Raw genomic sequence first — 19,665 nt, 5'->3', positions numbered from 1 at the left:
ATTTTGCAGCAATTTTGGATTAAATGTGGGAAACGGGTAATACACTCACTCAAAACATGTGCTATACCGAGGTAATAGCCAGTGTCCACTGTTTAGCAAAACCTTGAGTGTATTATTGCAATTATACTGAGAGTTGTGACACAAAAACATTTACTCATATCCGTGAAGATAAACAGCTCTGATCCGGAACCAAGCGCTGCTGCATTTAAAGGAGCATTATGCAAGAATTGGTATTTTTTTTGCTCCTGGGCTCTCCCTGCAGGTAGGGAGTGCAATTTACTTTTACACCACTGCCATAAATACAAGTCGCACTGTGAGCACCCCCTTGTGGACAGCTATGAACGTACATTCGTTGAGGGGCTGAGAGACGTAGAACAGGTACCTGAAATGAAAGAACCAGGACTTCGACACACAAATATGAATGGTTATACTGGTGCTCTGCAGCTGAGGACGTGTAGAAAGCAGACCTTCATTGTTTTTAATTGTTTGTCATTTTCTTATATGTTCTTTTTGACAGGCTTGTTACCTTGGGCACATCACTCTTGGCTATTGCTGGTGCCATGTTTAATGGCTTCCTGGCCATTGCATGATTACATGCAAGTCAGACTGACATTCACAATGACACACTGTTATCATGCAACATTAGCATTCACAGAATGCCTCCCAGACAGTCAAGCCAGAACTTCCAACTATGGTATAATGTAGATTAAATGCAGACATTTGAAGCTTGTAAAACACGCTTTCTGTTTTGGAGCATGCAGTGTTATCCACAGAGTGCCATGGTTGCCCAGTGAAGCTGCATTGGCGGCAGTTTGAAAAGAGGTGGGGACTGGTTGCGCATGTATCGGAGGATGCATACCTCAGCCCTCTCCCTCCCAGTGTTGAGAGCATTACATGTTATAGGGGGAGAGTGCAAACGAGTGAGTTGGGCAATAGCTCCCTGTATTGCACTACTGCATGTTTCCCTGTTTTAATATACAGGAAAAGTCCTCCACACACACTGTGCTGTTTCTTGGTTTCCGTGCTCCAGCACATGGACACTAATTAGCAGCTAATAACATGACTCCAGTGCATTAAAGAGGGAAATAGAAAACTGTACTGCAGGCAAGCAGGCATCCACTGTACAGTTCCCTGAGGGTGCACCATATGGTGGTCCCTTTTTTCCCTAACACAGCAGTTCTTAGCTTCAGTCCTGGGAACTCACTGCCCTGCACAGTTTCAAGTATTCAACAATCCCTTCGATCCAGTTTATCAGGAAATTAAGTCTTTACTAAGCTGGACTGATGAGTTGGGCAGCAGGTTTCCAGGAGAACCACTGCCCTAAACATTTCTAAAACCGCTCTAAAAGGACTTGATCATTAGCTGTAATAGCTAACGATTCAGTGTGGGTGCAGGTCAAACACAAAACAGTGGCTGGTGGACTGTAGATCTGGAGCAGAGACAAACCGTTCTCAAGGCCTCTCTGCACGACACCACTTGTTTTCTGACACACTTGATTGAACTCAGGATGGGCTTAATAATTAGCCAATGCTATAACTCGGGTTGTATAAAGCTATAAAAACAAAACTGAGTAGTGGAGTTCTGGAGACAGGGAAAAAAAACAATAATGGTCTAAAAGAACATAAGACAAGAGACGTTGGTGAATGTTAAATGTTTATTATGTGCTTGACCATTTCAAACTCTGCTTGAAGAGAAACAGAACATATGGTGCAGCTACAAAGGAGTAGAGTAATTAATACACCTACTACATAACACTGCTTTGAAATCAGCACCAGCAGAAGGTCTGAGATAAGACAGGAAGAAGTGAACTTTTTTTTGATTGTTCAGACAGGGATGTGTCGGATCCTGTAAGCACACTAGTCCACCACTAGGATGTTTCTCACAGCGGGGAAGTGCTCAAAGAAACCCTGCGGATAATGAAACACAAGAACACAGTGTTTACTCTTAACATCCATGTAGAGTAATTTTACAGAAAACTACATTTACATTTACATTTATGGCATTTAGCAGACGCTCTTATCCAGAGTGACTTACAAGGTTACTGGTATTACAGAGGTGGGCCAATGTAATGTTAGGAGTCTTGCCCAAGGACTCTTATTGGTGTAGCGCAGCATAGTCACCCAGACCGGGAATCAAACCCTGGTCTCCCACATGGTGTTGTTGTAACTCAATGGCAGGTGGTGGTGTTCTCTGTTGCGCCACACCAACCACATACAGTACATGTACTGGAATTACATGTACTGGAATTATGAATGCTTTGCTGCTGATCAGCTGTACTGGAACAAGTGTTTGCACGACCAGAAAACTGACAGAACAGCAACAGCTCAACAAGTTCTAAGACATGCAGCTACAAACAAATTTACAAACATATTTTGTGTACCATTACACACACAAGTCAGTTTTAACCTCAGGACTCGGTACAAGTACGATACAATGGGGGGGTGGGGTGGGGGGGGCGCCAGACATCCGACCAGTTAAGGTTTCTTTTCATTTTAATTTGAGCACACAGTTGTGCAAGTTACAGTTTGTTCCATCTAGTGCCGTATAGCACCCCCGGGTGGCACACATGCTTGTGAAAGTACCATATATACCCTAATAGTGCGTACTGTGTAATTAATTATTTAACTGTGTATTAATTACGTATTTTTTGTTCCACTAGCTTACTATTTGTCATATCTTCAAACCCCTAAATGTATGATTTTACATTTGTATAAATGTATTACTTGTTTTACAAAAAAAGTTGGAATGAAAAAGTCTTAAGCAGTCATGCATATCTCTGCATTCTGTAGGTAGTGGTTTGTAAATATAAAATACTGTGCCTTAAGGGCTGTGTATTGCCAAAAAACTGCTGATTCAATGCGTAGCATGTATCATGGGGAAAGAAAGTTTTTTTATTTATTTTTTATTTTTTACTAAGATTACATTCTTAGGAAACCAGTCATAGTATATCCAATCCAATATTTAGCTAATAATAAGTCTTTTATATGTATTAAAGAGAGAAACAAAAAATTGTACAGTAGGTTGCTTGGACAATCCCTGGAGGTGCACTCATGGTGTTCTCATGTTTTAACACCGTAGTTCTTAGCTTCAATAATAAAGGTAAGTATGAGTAAGTTGATTCTTTGGTACACTAGATGGCGACAAGCAGCTTTAACATGCTAGTCATGGAGCACAAAGTTGTTTGAACATTAAGGTGTAACGAGTAAATTGTTAGATAGCGTTATTTACAAAGAATAAAAAATACCTATCTATGCATTAGGAAATGCACATAATGATTACTATCAATATTAAATGTTATGGAAAAATATACTAAGATTAGATTTTTGGCTAAGTCACCCCAACACTGGCTGAAGTCCATTACCTTGAAGAGAGTGGTGGTCTGGAGGACACCCGAAGTGCAGCACATTTCCCTGATTGAGTGCATGGCCAACTGTGGTGCGCCAATGTCCAAGACAGGAATTCCCAACCTAGCCGCCAGGATAGGTCCAATGGTCGTTCCACAAGGACTGTCATTCCGAACCATTACATCCTGAAAGATTCACAAAGCCATTGCCAAGTTAGGGATACCAACAGTCATGATGATTCCCAGGCCAGTTGTATTACTTCTCGCAATATCAAAAACTGCCCAGTCATTGATAGCAAAAATCTTAGTCTAGTGCTAGTCTCCCCTCCTCCCAACCGCTCGCATAATTCCAGGCTCACTAATTCAGTATGAGGCATACTCTGTATTGAGCGTGTGTTGCTAGGAGAACTGTTCACCTGCCAAAGCAAAATGCAGAAGCATGTCAGTTCGTTTCCTTGAACGAGAACATGTCCATTCAACTCATCAGTTAATTACAAGGCAAATCAGGTGTGCACCGCTGATCACTTACAGGGTCAAAACATCCATCCATACACTAATGCCATGAACACACCACATGACTTTAGAGTTGTACACTACACGACCGATCAGTGACACGGGGTCAGGAATTACTAGATCTTTTACTAAGAGGAACTTGCAACGAGCCTACTTTTCTTACAGCCACACATTTGTCTTTACCCTGCATCTTGCACTCTCATCGGCTGTAGCTAGTCGCTGCACTAACTGCCAGTCATGACAAGATTGAGGGTCTGGTACTCGGTCTGGTAACTAGGGTCTGGGACTCAAATATCAGGGTTAACCTGGTATTAGACCATTAACTCAGTGGGGCTAAGAGTCCCAAAATGCCTTTTAACTTTTAAGTATTTTTGGAGGTGTAAAGGAGACGCATTCAACCACAAGAACACCTTACCAACTGTTAGGCATGGTGGTGGCAGCGACATGCTCTGGGGCTGTTTTGTTTACAGTAGAACCTGGCACGTTGCAGGAAGTGGGGGAGGGCTATGATTTCTTTTTGAGTGTATGTAAACTTCCAATTAAAATGAACATGACACTAGAAGGACTTCAGAACCACCATCAAACCAAATGCTTTTGTGACATTTGTGTTATTACAGTTGTGTTTTAGTTAACTTGGGACAAACCAACAATAACAACAGCAGCAAAAAGTCACTGAAAAGTATTATTCAAAAAACAAAGGAACTGTTGGCAATCCTGTATATTTTTCCAGATTTTGAATGTGACAAACTTCAGAGATGGAGGACAAAAAGAGTGAACAAGAGCAGAGAAGTCAGAGAGCATGACCAAAGAAATCACAACACAGACAGAAAGACAAAAATATACCTGAAGAGGCACTTCCACTCTCCATGCAATCTCTCTCAGAACAGTGGCTGTTACTGCAGTCGTGGCATATCGCTGGTTACTGTTAAACTTTATGGCTGGACCCTGGACCAGAACATGCACAGAGACATTCAGACAAATGACAGGAAATAGGGAACGTGTGTATACATGTTTGTTAGAATGTGTACAAAAGGTTTCAGTACCTTATGAAAAGCTGGTCTGTGATTCTCCTCATGTTTCTCTCTGTAGGGTGCAGAAAAACAGTACCTTACACAAAGTACAGTGTGGTATACAACAGCAAGCACAGACAGACCTGGCACTGAAAGTTAAACATTAAGTGTCGTGGATGTTTTAGTTCAATGTAAAAGTTTGATTTGTAACCAATAATCAACAGAATGGGCAACCCATTAACAAATATTTGAAGAATCTGTTGGCCCAAGAGCTTAATCTGGTCTTGTCTAAGCACAGACTAATGCTGTGTTTTAATGGGCAAGTGTAAGAGAAGGGTTTGTGGTTTGTGCCACAGTGACTGACTGGTAGTTGGGGTGCACGGCATGGGCCATGTCAGCGCTGATCATGAAGGATAAGGGCATAGACTCCTGGAAGGCGGTCAGGTTGTCAGGAGTGGACGCCAGGCGACGCAGAATCAGCTCCGTCAGGTTAGACTGAGCACCCTGAGCACTCTCTGACCCCACCTGTGCGTCAGAGGGCAAAGTTAGGTCCAATTGGAGATAAGTTTTGTGGAACTTTGGAAAACTAACTAACTAAATAATATACAAAATAAATAAATAAATAAAGATCTCCAACAAGTTGAAAAATGCTATATGAATGCTGTCACAATTGTTTCCATCACAAATTTCATGCACATTATAAACCATGTACTGGCATTCTGTGTTATATCTTCTAGATGAACTATTTTATTCCTTGCTCAGCACAATTGTACTGAGAAGGTATAATAGAGTTGACTGCAGTAGATATATCCATAGACCCACTAATGAATGCAATTGCCTAAAAAACAAAAAACAAACAAACAAACAAAAAACTACTTTAAGTTGCACTCATTGCTGACACAGATGTGCAGATGCATACACACATACAGCTTTTCCAGTCCCTGTAGAGAAATACTCCCAACAAAATAGGACACTCTAGAGCAGATAACCATGAACCTACTGGCACCAACAATAATGGTATAGAAAACAACGCAAACTGGGACATGTAATAGATTTAGCACTTTTGTTTGGGGTAGATACGCAGTATTGATGATCACTAATCGTCCATAGACTGCATCATTTTCAAAAGGTTTAAAAGTCAGAAAATGCACAAAAGTAAAATATCCTTGTCTGGAAGTTTGTGTTTTCTTGGAACGTGCAGCTCATGTCTTAGATCAGGCCTAATTTGTTGTTGACTTCAGAACATCAGTATCAGTACAAGGAAGCAGATGAGCAGGTAAACAATTGCTGCAGCCTTCCATGCACAGCTTCATCTTCCTTCAAGCAACATAAATGGGGGCTTAAATGATTCTAAAACTGTGGTTACCTCAAAAATGTTAAAAGTAGCAATTTAATATATATCTGTCTAATAACAGGCCTTTTAATAAGCCACAATAACAGTAGACGGTAAGCTAACATAACACATTACATTTTTATTATTTAGAGGACATTTATAAGCTCTAAAACTGTGATGTATTGAATCATCAGCAAGAATGATCAAACCATAACCAAGTAGAAGGCTAGCTGAAGGAAAAAAACCCACTGTGCTTATTAATGTCTGTTACTGGGAAAAGGTGCGGTTAGTAGCTTACCTGATTCCTGTGGCACCTGATTCCTGGCCAAGCAGAACCAGGGTTCACATTGACAAATGGCAAATATTTATATCAGCACGTGACGTGTGTGCACCCTCAGTGGGCTCAATAGCTGAACATTCCAAGGATCTCACAAATATTTCCAGGACATTTTTAGCAAACTTTCCAGGGGTGTCCATGGCTGGGCAAGTTGTCTCTAAATTTCAAGGTTTTTTAAGATTTTTATGAGAACCCTGTTGAATTTTTCAAATCCAAGATATTCATCAAGTCCGATTATTAGAAAGGTACAATACAAGGTCTGCTTCCTTCATTAATAGCCTGACACCAATTACTGTTTGATTCGGCTCTGATACGGTGAAATTAAAATGCCTCTCACCTCCTCGTTGTCATAGAGAGTAATTACGCGGATATTTGGGTCTGCAGCCAGAGAGGTAGTTGTGCTGGAGTCTATAAGAGCCTGAAAGAGATTAAAAAGCACCACACATGAGCTAAGCTTCCAAACCTCTAAGATAAAGGTGGCCAACAATGTGTATGTCTATAACACCCAGTGATCATATAAAAAGACATAAAACATACCGTCAGAGCACAGAAGCAGCTGTGAAGATTGTCCAAGCGAGGAGAGAAGATAAACTCTTCATAGACACCTCCTAATGTCTAAAGTGCAAACACAAATACACAATGCAGTGCAATGAGTCAGTGCAATTATATCACTGAATATTCTAAGCATATTACAGGACACTGGAGAGCATGAATCCATTACTCAGATTAATGCAGAGAGAGCGCTTGAGATATAGCCCTGCGAATGAACCCTCTCCAGCACTCCAATTTACTTCCCTCCAGACAGCATTGGAAATTGGAACTGATAGAAGCTTAGCTGCTGCTGCTGTGGGATCCAACAAGATACCAGCAGCCTGTAATCTTGTGTGAACAGCAACACACACTGTGATATTCTGAGCCTAGAGAGCAGCAGGACTCACCCCAGGCTGCGTGTCCGCCAGACAGAGCTCAAAGTCAAGCAGGGAGTAAGGCTCGACCCCCAGCTCCCCACAGAGCAGCCGAATCAGAGCCGGGTGGTGCTTCTCTGGCTGTAGAACGAAAAGACACACACACACACACACACACACACACACACACACACACACACACACACACAAACAAACAGGTTACCTACACTAACAAATGATCCATTATGACAAGAGGCGTATGACTGAAATATGCCTTTAAATATGCCATCATCCACTTTAAGATGCCCTAAAATTGAAAGCTTCATTTACATTGGCATACACGATCATTTACACGAACCAACCCAACTACTGAAATTCTTTAGAGGCTAAACCCAACAGCAAATTTGGGAAATATGCAAGTAAGGCTACTGCTCGCTAAAGCCTGTAGAAGAAAGAAGGGCTGTACGTAGAAGAGCTGACTGATGGTAGCAGATAGCCACATGGTAAAGCCTAGGTACTAGGCTAAACCTAAGCCAGCTGACCAGCTAAAGTCTCTTCAAGTAGCTAACAGCACATAGTGCAGGTAGGACAGCAACACTCTCCTGTAGGAGTGGAAAATAACTGAAAATATTCTACATTTTCTCATCTGTGGGTGTCATTCTGAGGCAAAATTACAGAGTTATAAATCGGCATGTTAAATGACAACTGAGCACTTTTACCCCAACCAAAGTCACATACTATTTATACATTATTAAAGTACAAGATAAACTACTGAATACATGCATACACACAAAGTCAATCTAATTTACTTATCATTACCAATCATACATTTAGTCTTCAAATGAAAGTACAGTCCATTGCAAACTACTATGTTTATTATTATTATCTGCTAAATGCCTTAAATGTAAATGTAAATATACGGTTTGAATACTCATTTAGAGTAGGATTAAGCATTTCAGACAAATATGACATAATTCTGTTGATAAACAGCATTGTTGCTGTGGCTCTTTCTGGCTTTTTGGCAGCTGTGGCCTCAATGTTATTGAAGTGTGCTTGGGATCAGAAGGTTGCTGGTTTTATCCCCTGGACCGGCAGGAAGTGGATGTGGCAGGTTTCCTTGAACAAGAGGAGGTGTAAGTGTGTAACTGCCCTATTCACTGGTTGCTGTGTGTGTGTTTGTGTGGCTGCATTTGGTTGTACTCTTGTGCAATGGTGAAAAAGTGCATTTTTTAATTGTAACTCTTCATCACTATATCACTCAGCACCGGTTCTATGACCGTTTTAGTGCTGCATATTTGAATTTTATGTGGATAACGAAACAACTAGAACCAACATAGCCTAGCATAAACTGTACCCTGGCCTTCATTGTAGTTGGAAAAAAACAACCCAAAACAAAACAGCTTTTTTAATTGCCTTACAGTAGTTGCTGCATTACAGGCATCACCAGAGGCAGCAGAGCCCGTCTCCAACTCCTCCCGAACAGCAGTTGCCAGGAAAGGAACTCTGAACACACACACACACACACACACACACACTTCAAATTAAATGATTATTGATCCATAGTATTTGATTCACTCTCCTCTCTCGGGCTACTCTTCTTTTTACCTCCTAGCACATAAAAGACTTACAGATGGTTCTCCTTGTTGGGGCCGAAGGAGTCATTGATGTCTCTCTGCAGGTGAATGGCCAGGTGGGGTATTCTCAGGATGGGCCGCTGGACATGCACCAGACGATGCACCAGCTTATCTCCACTCTAAGCACACACAGCAAGAAATTATGATGATGAATCATTTTGTGTTTAGATATACTCATACATATCACGCAGAACGAAAAGCTGTTGTTTATCTAATCAGATCGTGTACCTTGACCATGACACGGCCCGCGACGGTCAGATCCCGATCGAACCAAGTGTTCCAGATTCCACCGCCGTAACACTCCACACCAACCTGCAGACAGCCTAACTTTGTCTTCTTGGAGCGGGGCTTTACCTAGTAATGCATAAACACAAATATATTGACACAATATGTTGTAGGGTCTACAAGACCAACCTAAATTAACTAATTCAAAACACCTACTTCTGTGACTAGGGCTGCAAATAATGCTTTTTTGTAGCCATTAACTATTAACTATATTTACAGATCTAACAGTAGTAAACAACTTTTTTTCCCCCAAAATATTCTATAAATTTTTCTACTGAATATTCAGGTGACCATGGAAAGGTTTTTAGGTTAATGACTATTATTATTATTATTATTATAATATTCATAAAATCTATCATTGGTCATATCAATTAGCTAATTGTATTTATCATATGATTAGCTAATGCAATTTATTTTTTAAGTATCATATGGTAATGACAACAGTTTATCAGAAGCAATTATTTTCTGCATAACAATTCTTATCTTATCTGGGGGATAACGGCCAATCTGGAAAGAACAAGCAGACTCCTGGACCTGTCAAATGAGCCACTGTTAAGCTGCAGAGGAGAGCAGGTTTTACAATCATATCACCTTAAGAACAAAGGTGCCACTTTTGAACGATGTCACTGAAGAACCAATATTAGTTTCAGGGCTGCACAATATTGGAAAAAAACATCTCTTATGGAAAATGAGAGCAGGAAAATTACTTTGACACTGCACATCCATATTGACTATGTGTGCATGCCAAAACAATCTATTGTGCAGCCCTAATTGGCTTCATAAAGAACTTTTTTGTTTAAAAGATGTGTGTGTGAAGTGTGTGTGTATGTGTATGTGTGTGTGAGAGAGAGAGAGGAACTTTCAAATTGATTCAAACTTTTACACTGCCTACTTTAAACCTTTTTTTTTTAAGTTCTTGAAAAATGACTGTTGTACGACTCAAAGAAACCATTCATGGCACATTAATTTCAATAGTGTATCATCTTAAAAATTAAAAACGGATTCTTTAGGCACTTCTGAACTGGACAAAGTACTCTGCACTTTTTCAAAAGCTTTTTTCATACTGGATCATGTGGTAAACAAGCCTGAACAATTTCCCCAATTCTGAAGAGATTTAAATGTTAAAGGTTTTCTCTTAAAGGTGCACGTATTTGTCACTGTACAGTGTACACTGTACAGCAAAATGTGTCCTCCGCATTTAACCCATCTTTGGTAGTGAACAGACACACACTGTGCTGTGTAACTTTGATCAGAGTGAGAGAGAGTTTGCTATGGTAGAGTAAGGGTTTTCCACAATATGACTCGTGCGGTTATACCAACGTTACATACACTAGTGTAGTAGTCTTACCGTTCTCTCCATTAAAGTTAGTGTACCTGCATCAACATTTTTAAAGCTGTTTTGAAAGCAAAACTGCTACATAATGGTTTTTAAATGCACATGAGATGCATTGGGCATAATATCTTCTTTTACTGGTGCTACCCTGTGATTTAATGTCCCTGTGATTTAATAACCTATGTCTGTGTTTCTCTCTTCTCCCTTGAGAACTCTAAACATCTTAGGCTGTGATTTTCCAGACAGACATCTTATGCTACATGACTGAGGTCATTGACTTTGTCAACTATCCATGACCCTGCCAGGCCTTGCTATGGTACTATGACAGTAGCACCGTGAGTATCTGTTTTCCAGAAGAAGAATGGCACATTCTCACCCTCAGGCAGGGGCTGTCAGTATGGGCTCCAATCATGGAAAAGCCATTGCCGGGTTTGTATAGGCCACCCACTGCAAAAGCGATGATGGTGGAGTAGTTCCGGGTTACAAAGTACTATGGGAAGAAGAACAAAAATCACTACAGAACATGATGTGTGAGAAGAGCAGCATAACCATGCCAACAGGAAAACCTCTGTTTAATACACAACTGCAAAGTTCACTAGGTGAGACGTGCGCAGATGAGTCAATACGAAAATTGTGAAGGTCTGCAAGGCATAGCTTCAAAGAAACCACACAACCCCCAAGCACGCAGACACAAGCATACACACACACACCTTGTTAGCTGGTTTGATGTCCCAGTGCTCAGACTCCTTCAGCTCTGTGAAGCCGGCTTTTAAAAGACGAGCCTTGCACTCTTCAACCACTGCAGAAGAGATAAATAGAGGAAGGATGGCAACAGAAATAGAAACAGAGAAATATACAGAGTGAGAGACATTGTGACAAATTTGAATGATAGTAAATTAAGTACAGAAGAAACTTCATAAAAGCATTTAATCAAACCAGGGCAAAGTGCAAAGGTAAACTTGCGTAACTAGCTCATGGCCTTTCCACAGAATTTATGAGATTATGCATGGCAAAGACACAAATACCTTAGGCAATCTAATGCAAGTCTATATGCAATGACAGTGTAGTTAACATGTAGTTTACATCATCAAATGCAAATTCTGTTATTTGTAAATACACTTTCACCCCTTAACTAATATATAGGGATATACAGCTGGAATCCCTCCTGCAGACCTAGCCAATGAAGCACTCAAGTGGTTGTTGTAACAAAATAAAAACAGCAGATATTATAATATTATAAGCTACTTTGCATAAAAGATGTGAGTGTGAAGTGGTTCAAGCTTTTATACTTCCTACTTCACATCTTTTTATGGCTCTTCAATCTCTTGAAGACCTAAAATGGTTCCTTATGGACCCAAAAATGATTCTTCTACGGCTCACTCAAAGAAACCATTTGTGATAAGAATTGTCTTAAAAATTAAAAACGGGTCCTAAACGCTTCTGAACTTCTGCTAAAGTACTCTTTACTCGCTCAAAAGCCTTCTTCCTACTCAATCATGTGGTAAACAAGCCTGATTAAATCCTGATTCTGAGAATGAGACTTAAAGCAACATTGTTTAGAAATTTCATGTATCATTAAAGCAACATTATGTGTCCTGTCGCCATTTAGGACCCAAATACAGTGAGCAACGACCCAAAGCAGCTGCTTACTAGGACATATTTAATGCTGTATTTTGCAAACGGAGCAACTGAATTTGGTAATATGTGGCTTCCATTTGATAAAAGGTAAACAGCAACACTGTCAAGAAAAGAACACGATCATCAAAATATATTTCCATTTATTTCTATTGTGAAAGAGCAATGATAACGTTTAATCAGCTTTATATGCCAGCGTAGCAACAACAATATTATAATAATCGTTGAATTTGCTAATATGTGATTCACAGGATGTGTCTGGGGGATAGGACGTGTCGCGACACCGGAAAGCTGTTACTGCACTATGTAACTTTGGTGGAGCTTTATAATACCCCTCACCAGAACTGCATAATCTGTATTGCTGTATGTAACAGCATATGCAAATAAACAACTGGTGTTTATTAGGGTCTGTTCTTCTCTTTCTGGGATTGTTTAGGTCTGAAATAAAGTGCCACAGCTCCAAAAAGAAGAATTTAAACAATATCAAAACAAATCAGGTGCTGTTCTTAAACGATCCCCCACAAAATCACATAGGAACCAAATGTGCATCCTCACACTTATACTGACTGAACAGCATAGACGTGTAAAATCTGCAATACTTAAATATGTGAAGCTGATTAAACATAGCAAAGGCCACTGGTGCTAATACAGCCATTCTTACCATGATAAGGTGAAACTCCACGATTTACGAAACTCAGGAATTCCTTGGCGGCGGCGTGAACAGCTTCCTTTGAGCTTTTCATGATGAAGGACTGCGTTAAATAGAAAAATCACAGACAGTGTGAACACACAGGAGACATCTGATCAACGCTTAAAGTGGCTAAATGCTGTGCTTGCAGATCAAATCAACGAACGGCCGTTGGTCTAAGTTAGTGTAAGGTCTAAGCTAACCTGAAAATGACAGCGGATTTTACAAACCAGCTCCAGCAGGGGTTGCAGTTGGAGTCAGCTAGCTAGCTAGTTAGTTAGCGCTGGCTAAGTTAGCCAAGTCGAGTCGAGTCGAGCTCAATAAGCGCTTCAAGTCTTTCTTCTGCAGCTGAGAAGAGTTTTATAGCTCCAGTTATCTCTCACACAGCTTACCTGCATAAATGTAGCACAGAGCCCCCCTGCCCACCTCTGAGCGAGACAACAGACCTGCACATGCAGCTGTGGATCACACGACGGAGCAGCGCTGACAGTCTGCCCTCTAGCGTTTGGGGGGTTGTTTAACCACGGCAGTCAAAACACACTAATACACAAATCTCTGCAGGAAAGTCGAAGAAGCCAAATAAATGGAAATCTGTATACACACCTTGATTATCATATCAACACTTAGCTAGGTTTTATCATTACAGTATACCCGAAACACTTTTACCATGACCCATTTTTCTCTCACAATCTGAGCTAAACAACAAAATTAGTCACATGTTAACTATAAAATAATGATACGGTGCAATAAATATTTATATAAATATTTATATTCTTATTTACACTGGTTTTATAGGAGTGGGCGAGGCTGAGTAGGTCAGTAGCTATACCCGATTAGTCCTTATAGGTGGTTCCCCCACTGTCCACTGATTTGGTCTCGAAAAGCTTTACAGAATAAAATTCATTGTTGTTCAGATTGGGTCAGAATTTACAGATCTAGCTAGGTGGATTATTATTTTTATGGTTTTTAAGATTTTGGCCTGATTTTTTTCTTGAATCATGTTAAATTTTGGAGAGTGTTCTGTAATTTCTGACTCTTTCTCATTAGTGGCTGGACAGCTCAGCAAGATGTAGTGCTAACATTGTAAAACAGCAATAATCATGATAATGATAATAATATTATAGTCATAATAATTAATATTGTATGGTCATATATAATTAACAATAATATTCAGAGACAGGCTTTTAAATTTTTCAGTCAGATCACTTGAGTAAGTCTTTCGAGGCTGAGAATCGGGCGGCAAGGCTAATAAGCTAACGCTAGCCTTCCAGGGAAAGCACCCTGGAAAGGCCATTAGAAGTGCAACCTGTGTTTAATGGCTGAGAGAGAGAGAGAGAGAGAGAGAGAGAGAGAGAGAGAGAGAGAGAGAGAGAGAGAGAGAGAGAGAGAGAGAGAGCTGGTAAAGGGGGCAGGTGCTAGCCGGGTGCTTGGCTAAAAGCTAAAACAAGGCTAGCTAGCTACTCAGTGAGTTGAGCAGCTGGCACATCCACGTGATGTAATAGCTGTTGGATTCTCAAAGCAAGTGGCAAGCAAACACATCAGCAAGTATGATGGATTTGATCAGTTTTATTTATTTACCTAATAAATAAATCTGGCCACTGAATGCATTTTATTTGTCAACAGGCAGGTTTTAAGAGCAAGACGCTGAATCTCTGGCTAATATTCACACCACTGGAATAAGTCAGATTTCAGGAAATTAATGTATGGTTTCAAAGCACAGGCAAGAATATAAAGGAGAGTGACATTTAGTGTGTGTTATAACAAGCTGGCGATGACTATTTTCACTATAAAGCGTTACAGAATTTACCTTGCAGTTGGCGAGTGACCCTAGTGACCTTTAGCCTAATTCTAGCTGGATAGGTAGGGTTAACTAGGCTTCACTTTTTTGCATGACCACAATTTTTGGCCAGAGTCTGTAGAGTCTGCCTCTACAGCAAATAAATATTCGTGGCTAAGATAGCAGTCCCCTCTATCTTGTTTCCCCCAGTTCCCACACAGAACACACAGTCAGGCAGCTGTGGCTGAGTGGATGTAAAGACTTTGTGTAAAGTTAGTGCATTGGCGTATTCTTTACAGGTGTAACTGATGCAACATGCTGTCAAAAGGGTCTTCATAAAGCCCTGCAATGAGCAAAGTAAGTGTAATGTCTCCCTCTGCTGGCCTCAGTGGAGCTCTGTGGGGAGCTCGTCTGACAGGTGCTGTTCATGACTAAAGTGATTAGGACTTATCTGAAGTACCTCTGTTTTGTGGTGCCCTGACCCTCTGCTTTGTTCTGCTGCTTGGATTATAGATCTGCCCGTCCGCCTCCCTGACCGCCTAACCAGTACATTTACATTTACATTTACATTTAGGGCATTTAGCAGACGCTCTTATCCAGAGCGACTTACAAGAGTGTAATTTCTGTATTCACAGTATTTCTATAGTCCTAACAAAGTCCCTCTGCACATGCAGTCTGCCTCAACCGTTATGTTACAAAAATAAGCAAGGCATGGACATAGTAGGATGTGTATGTCCCTGTTTGCGCTGTTGCCTGGTTCCAGTAGAATATTTAGAAACATGAGCTGTACACACTCAAACCACTTTGTCTCTCATCTCCCACCTCCCCAAACACACAGTCACAATGAAATCTTTAAAGGCATGTATTTACTTTAGCTTGAAGAGAATATTGAATGTTGATATTGAAAGTTCATATGTGATCATTTACTTGGGGTTCTGTAGCTGGATAAGACAAGCTGAGCGTCCAGTTAGTGGTCATGTGGCCTGGAAGCAGAGGGAATAGAGGCAAGAACACTGGCATGTGTTTCTTTGGGAGGCGAAAGAGGGGTCAGGCAACAGCTAACCTCAGAGTGGCACAGGGTAACACTTAAAAACTGAAATAGCTCAAAATAAATTGGATTAAAATAGTTTTATAATAATAACTTATTTAGTGATATCTGTTTCAGCCCCCAGATAAATCCTTCCCAGTGTTTTTTTTTTTTTTTTGCATTATCTAAGATGCTCACACTATGGCCTGAGGATCATAAGTTCGAATCCAGGGTCAAGCTGCTCCGCCATCAGCATCCAGAGCCTTACAGAGCACAATTGGCTTTGCTCTCTCTGGGTGTGTAGATGTCTTTCTCTCCCCTCATCTCTCCCATTGTGATGCTGGCTGGCACAGGCGTCTGGTAGCTGATGTAGCAGAGCTGGAGATCTGGTGCTTTCTTTCTAGTGCGCTGGCTGTGTAGTGATTCTGCATGGGTGGTAGTGAAAAGAGGCGGGGCTGACTTCAGATTTTTTGGAGGATGCATGTGCTTGCAAGTGATAGGTGGAGTCTGAGTGAGTGGGAATTGGCTCTGCTAAATTGGGGGGGGGTAAGCTGTGACAGTTTTCTATGCACTCACATACATTTATTAAGCACTTTAATAGGGACACTGTACTAACACAGAGTTGGGCTTCCCTTTGCTTTTAGAATAGCTCCAGTGGCATTGATTCCAAAAATGTTGGAAATATTCCTTTGAGTTTCTGTTTCATGTTAACATGATTGCGACACAGTTCCTGCTGATTGTTCAGGTGGACTTTCATATGGCATTTAATCGATAAGTGATTTGTATTAACAGAAACAAAGACCCTGATTTTAGCATATCCAGTTAGTCAGACTGAAATCCCTTTGCTGTGTGGGATGGAATATGTAAATCCGCATGTTACTTGGCAACCAGCTGTTTATCCCTTCAGCCTCTTCCTGTGCTGTGGTAAAGATGGTTGGAATTCACAGTTTTACATGCCATGGCACTGGATTTTACATGTCGTCATCCTCTATGATTATCTTTCTCACCAACACAGATCACATGCCCAGTGACATACTGCATGGGAGGGGTTTCAGTTGTTCTGGGAGGGGTTTTGGTTGTCAAATGCGTCTTTAGTATACTGGTGGCTCAAATGCGTCTCAGACCACCTCCTGAAGTGGTTTGAGAGATCAGATTCGTATCTGTTTTAAATGCGTGTTGGGTGTGTTTACACCTGCATTTTAATGTGGCTTGGCCTTATCCAGATCATCCTGATCCTCAAAATGCATGACGTGACCAGGTGTCTGCTCAAACCAATCTAGCCAATCTAGCCAATCATATCATTCTAATTAAACTCATCAGTCCTAGAAATTCTTAAACACCAACAATCATGCAGCATGCTTAAAATCAGTGAGATCACATTTTTCCCTGTTTTGAAACTGCTGGTTTGTATTTGCATGACTTTGAGTGCTGCACTGGGGCTGATTAGATAATTGCATGTAAGTGTGTAGGTGTTCCTAATGAAGTGCTCAGGGAGTGTGTATCAGTTTTAATTCCAAAGTGAAAAGAAGGACTTTAGTTCTAAATAATAAAAAGACATTGATCATGCCGTTCATGTATTCTGGAAAACCACATGAACTTTGATGATGAACAGCATGGTAAAACAGAAAGCTATTTGCTACTGATCACGTATCAGTTTCTTGTTTTGCTCAGTAATGGGTAGCATAAGCACACGGTCATGAGAAGCAGATACTTAATTCTGTGTAAAAACAGGTTATCTCCTATCTAAAGTCTTAATTATGGACTCAAGTGACACATGGAAAATGAAGACCTTCCATAGCAACATCACCAGCCTGAAATGTCCTCAGACTGACTGCTCTCTTGGGCTTCCAGATATTTCGATTTTCCTTGCTCAGTAAAAGTGAAATTGCTTTCTGATGAATAATGTTATCAGGTGGTAAAAGGTCAGACTTTAATTAAAATTGCTAGGTTGTCTGGAGGATGCTCCGCTTAATGCATGTGGACTCATTCTCACTGTGTACAGGGCAGCTCAGGTGTATTTTGTTATTAGTACCTGTTCCTGACGTTTTCTGGGAACAGTCTAATCTACTAATGGCTACTTCCATCATGTCACAAAGCAAAAGTCATCTCAAACTGGTTTCATGAACGACTGTTTACACCTGGCTTTTACACCTTAACATGTGGTGTTGATGATTGGATCATGTTCGGATTTCACTTGTCCACATGAAAAAGCCAGGTGTAAACACCTCCCCAGGCGTATTGTGAGTGGATTATGATTGGATCGCTCATAACACATTCAGAGGTGGTCAGACATGGATCTCGTCCACATTTAATAAACGGGATGTGTTTTTCTGTGATTGGATTCCATCAGGCAAGTGGAAATAGGTCTGCCGATACTACTGTCTCCCACAGTCTCTCTCGTGTGTGTGCTCACACTCAGGCTTATTTCCCGGTTGATAAGAGAAGTATTACAGAGTTTGTTCCTTTGCTGGTCCAGTCTGTCATATTTTTTGATAGAGCCGATACAGGAACGTGAGAACCATCTGTTGTGCTGGAATATATATGTTCATTAATATAAAGGTGATACAAAAGGTTCTCATCACTCATCTCTCTTTTGCAATGGTTCTTTGTGGTTCTTCAATGCCATCACCCAAATAACCCTTTGCAGCACCTTTATTTTTATGAGTTTAGGTTGTGTATCTATGTGCATTGTGTTTACTATTTTCTTCTGTGTTTGTCTGTTAATGTAAGCCCCGATTTCACCAAGACAAAGTCCTAAGACATATTCCTGGGACATGCCACTAGCCAGAAAAGCGATTGAAGAATTGAAGATCTGACTTCAGGTTGTAGATCAGTGAAAATGCTTTAATAAGGTGAAGTTTGATTGTCTTATTTTGAAGTAAAATATTAGTAAACTTAACCAGTAAGATGTTTCCCATCCGTGTTTTTATTATTTAACAAATTCTTATGGCCTCATTTCTCACAAAGACCACCTCCATATCTGCTGAAGCTAAACATCAGCAATTCGCTCTACCTTATATAGAGCTGAGAGGAGAGGAGAGAGGTGGAAGTAGAGGAGAGAAAGAGAGAGAGAGAAAGACAGTTTACATCCTCTGTCACCTCCAAACTCCCTACTTGAAGGTTTCCAGAGAAGCTTTTGTAATGCTGGAATTCCTAAGTGTTAAGCCAGCCTGCATATAAATAGACCACTGCATCCAGTATCAAATCTCCCTTATTTGATCATTAATGCCAGTAGCTTTAGGACCTGATTAAACACACAGAGGCTCCAGAATCACATCTGTTTGGGTAATGGTACTCCACAGTCGTTCTGTACTCTTTTCCACACTTTTAATCCCCAGCCCCCTAACTTGATGGTAGCAGGGGGCTATATGATGATAAATTATCATTATCACATAGCAAAACACTGCTCACCATAGCATGGCTTTGTTTTTAGCACTGTAAAAAGAACAGTGTTTTTTAAAATCATTATTATTATTCTCCAGTCTTACCAGATAGTGCTGGTATCCTGCTATCCTGTCACGTGCGGTTAGCTGGCTGATGAGATGGTAAAGCCAGTTTAGCCAGATTAGGTTAGCTTTTAGCCTAGCACAAATACCACTCGCTTCTCGCGGCTTTTAAGATCCCTCATTTTGTACATTTTGGGGGTGTGAATTATAGCAGCTTTGGTGTTTTGGTTATGCTGGATTTTCTTTTCCATTAAGAGACAACAGTGTTTGACATTCATGGTTCAACACTTCCATGTAACTAACTTATCATTTAGCTCTTCCAAGATGAATACAGTTTTCCATTCTAAGGAATTTTTAAGCCACACTTCAAGATAAGATGGTTTACAATGGTTCATGTTA

General features: G+C 40.5%; 1 protein-coding gene across 1 annotated transcript; it reads right to left on the bottom strand.

Annotated features, from left to right (window-relative positions):
• Nucleotides 1-1,640: 1,640 nt before the first annotated feature.
• Nucleotides 1,641-13,492, bottom strand: dnpep (aspartyl aminopeptidase). The gene is made up of 15 exons (XM_072683737.1): nucleotides 13,409-13,492; nucleotides 12,990-13,080; nucleotides 11,404-11,492; nucleotides 11,070-11,183; nucleotides 9,304-9,429; nucleotides 9,070-9,194; nucleotides 8,860-8,944; nucleotides 7,475-7,582; nucleotides 7,074-7,151; nucleotides 6,874-6,954; nucleotides 5,231-5,391; nucleotides 4,900-4,939; nucleotides 4,700-4,801; nucleotides 3,362-3,529; nucleotides 1,641-1,907 (listed from the first exon to the last, which is right to left on the bottom strand). The coding sequence occupies exons 1-15, from the start codon at nucleotides 13,412-13,414 to the stop codon at nucleotides 1,857-1,859; spliced, it is 1,425 nt and encodes a 474-aa protein (XP_072539838.1). The 5' UTR covers nucleotides 13,415-13,492; the 3' UTR covers nucleotides 1,641-1,856.
• Nucleotides 13,493-19,665: the final 6,173 nt, after the last annotated feature.

The sequence above is a fragment of the Salminus brasiliensis genome, chromosome 7, assembly GCF_030463535.1.
Source record: "Salminus brasiliensis chromosome 7, fSalBra1.hap2, whole genome shotgun sequence".
NCBI classification, from domain to species: Eukaryota; Metazoa; Chordata; class Actinopteri; order Characiformes; family Bryconidae; genus Salminus; species Salminus brasiliensis.
Note: the sequence above shows the minus strand (reverse complement) of the source record. Positions and strands in the feature narration are given on the sequence as shown.

Excerpts from the sequence above, each read along its gene's own strand:
- dnpep (XM_072683737.1), bottom strand. Across the intron at positions 9,430-11,069 it reads CTGACAGCCCCTGCCTGAGG|GTAAAGCCCCGCTCCAAGAA; the intron begins GTGAGAATGTGC and ends ATGCATTACTAG. Across the intron at positions 9,195-9,303 it reads CGGGCCGTGTCATGGTCAAG|AGTGGAGATAAGCTGGTGCA; the intron begins GTACACGATCTG and ends GTGTGTGCTTAG.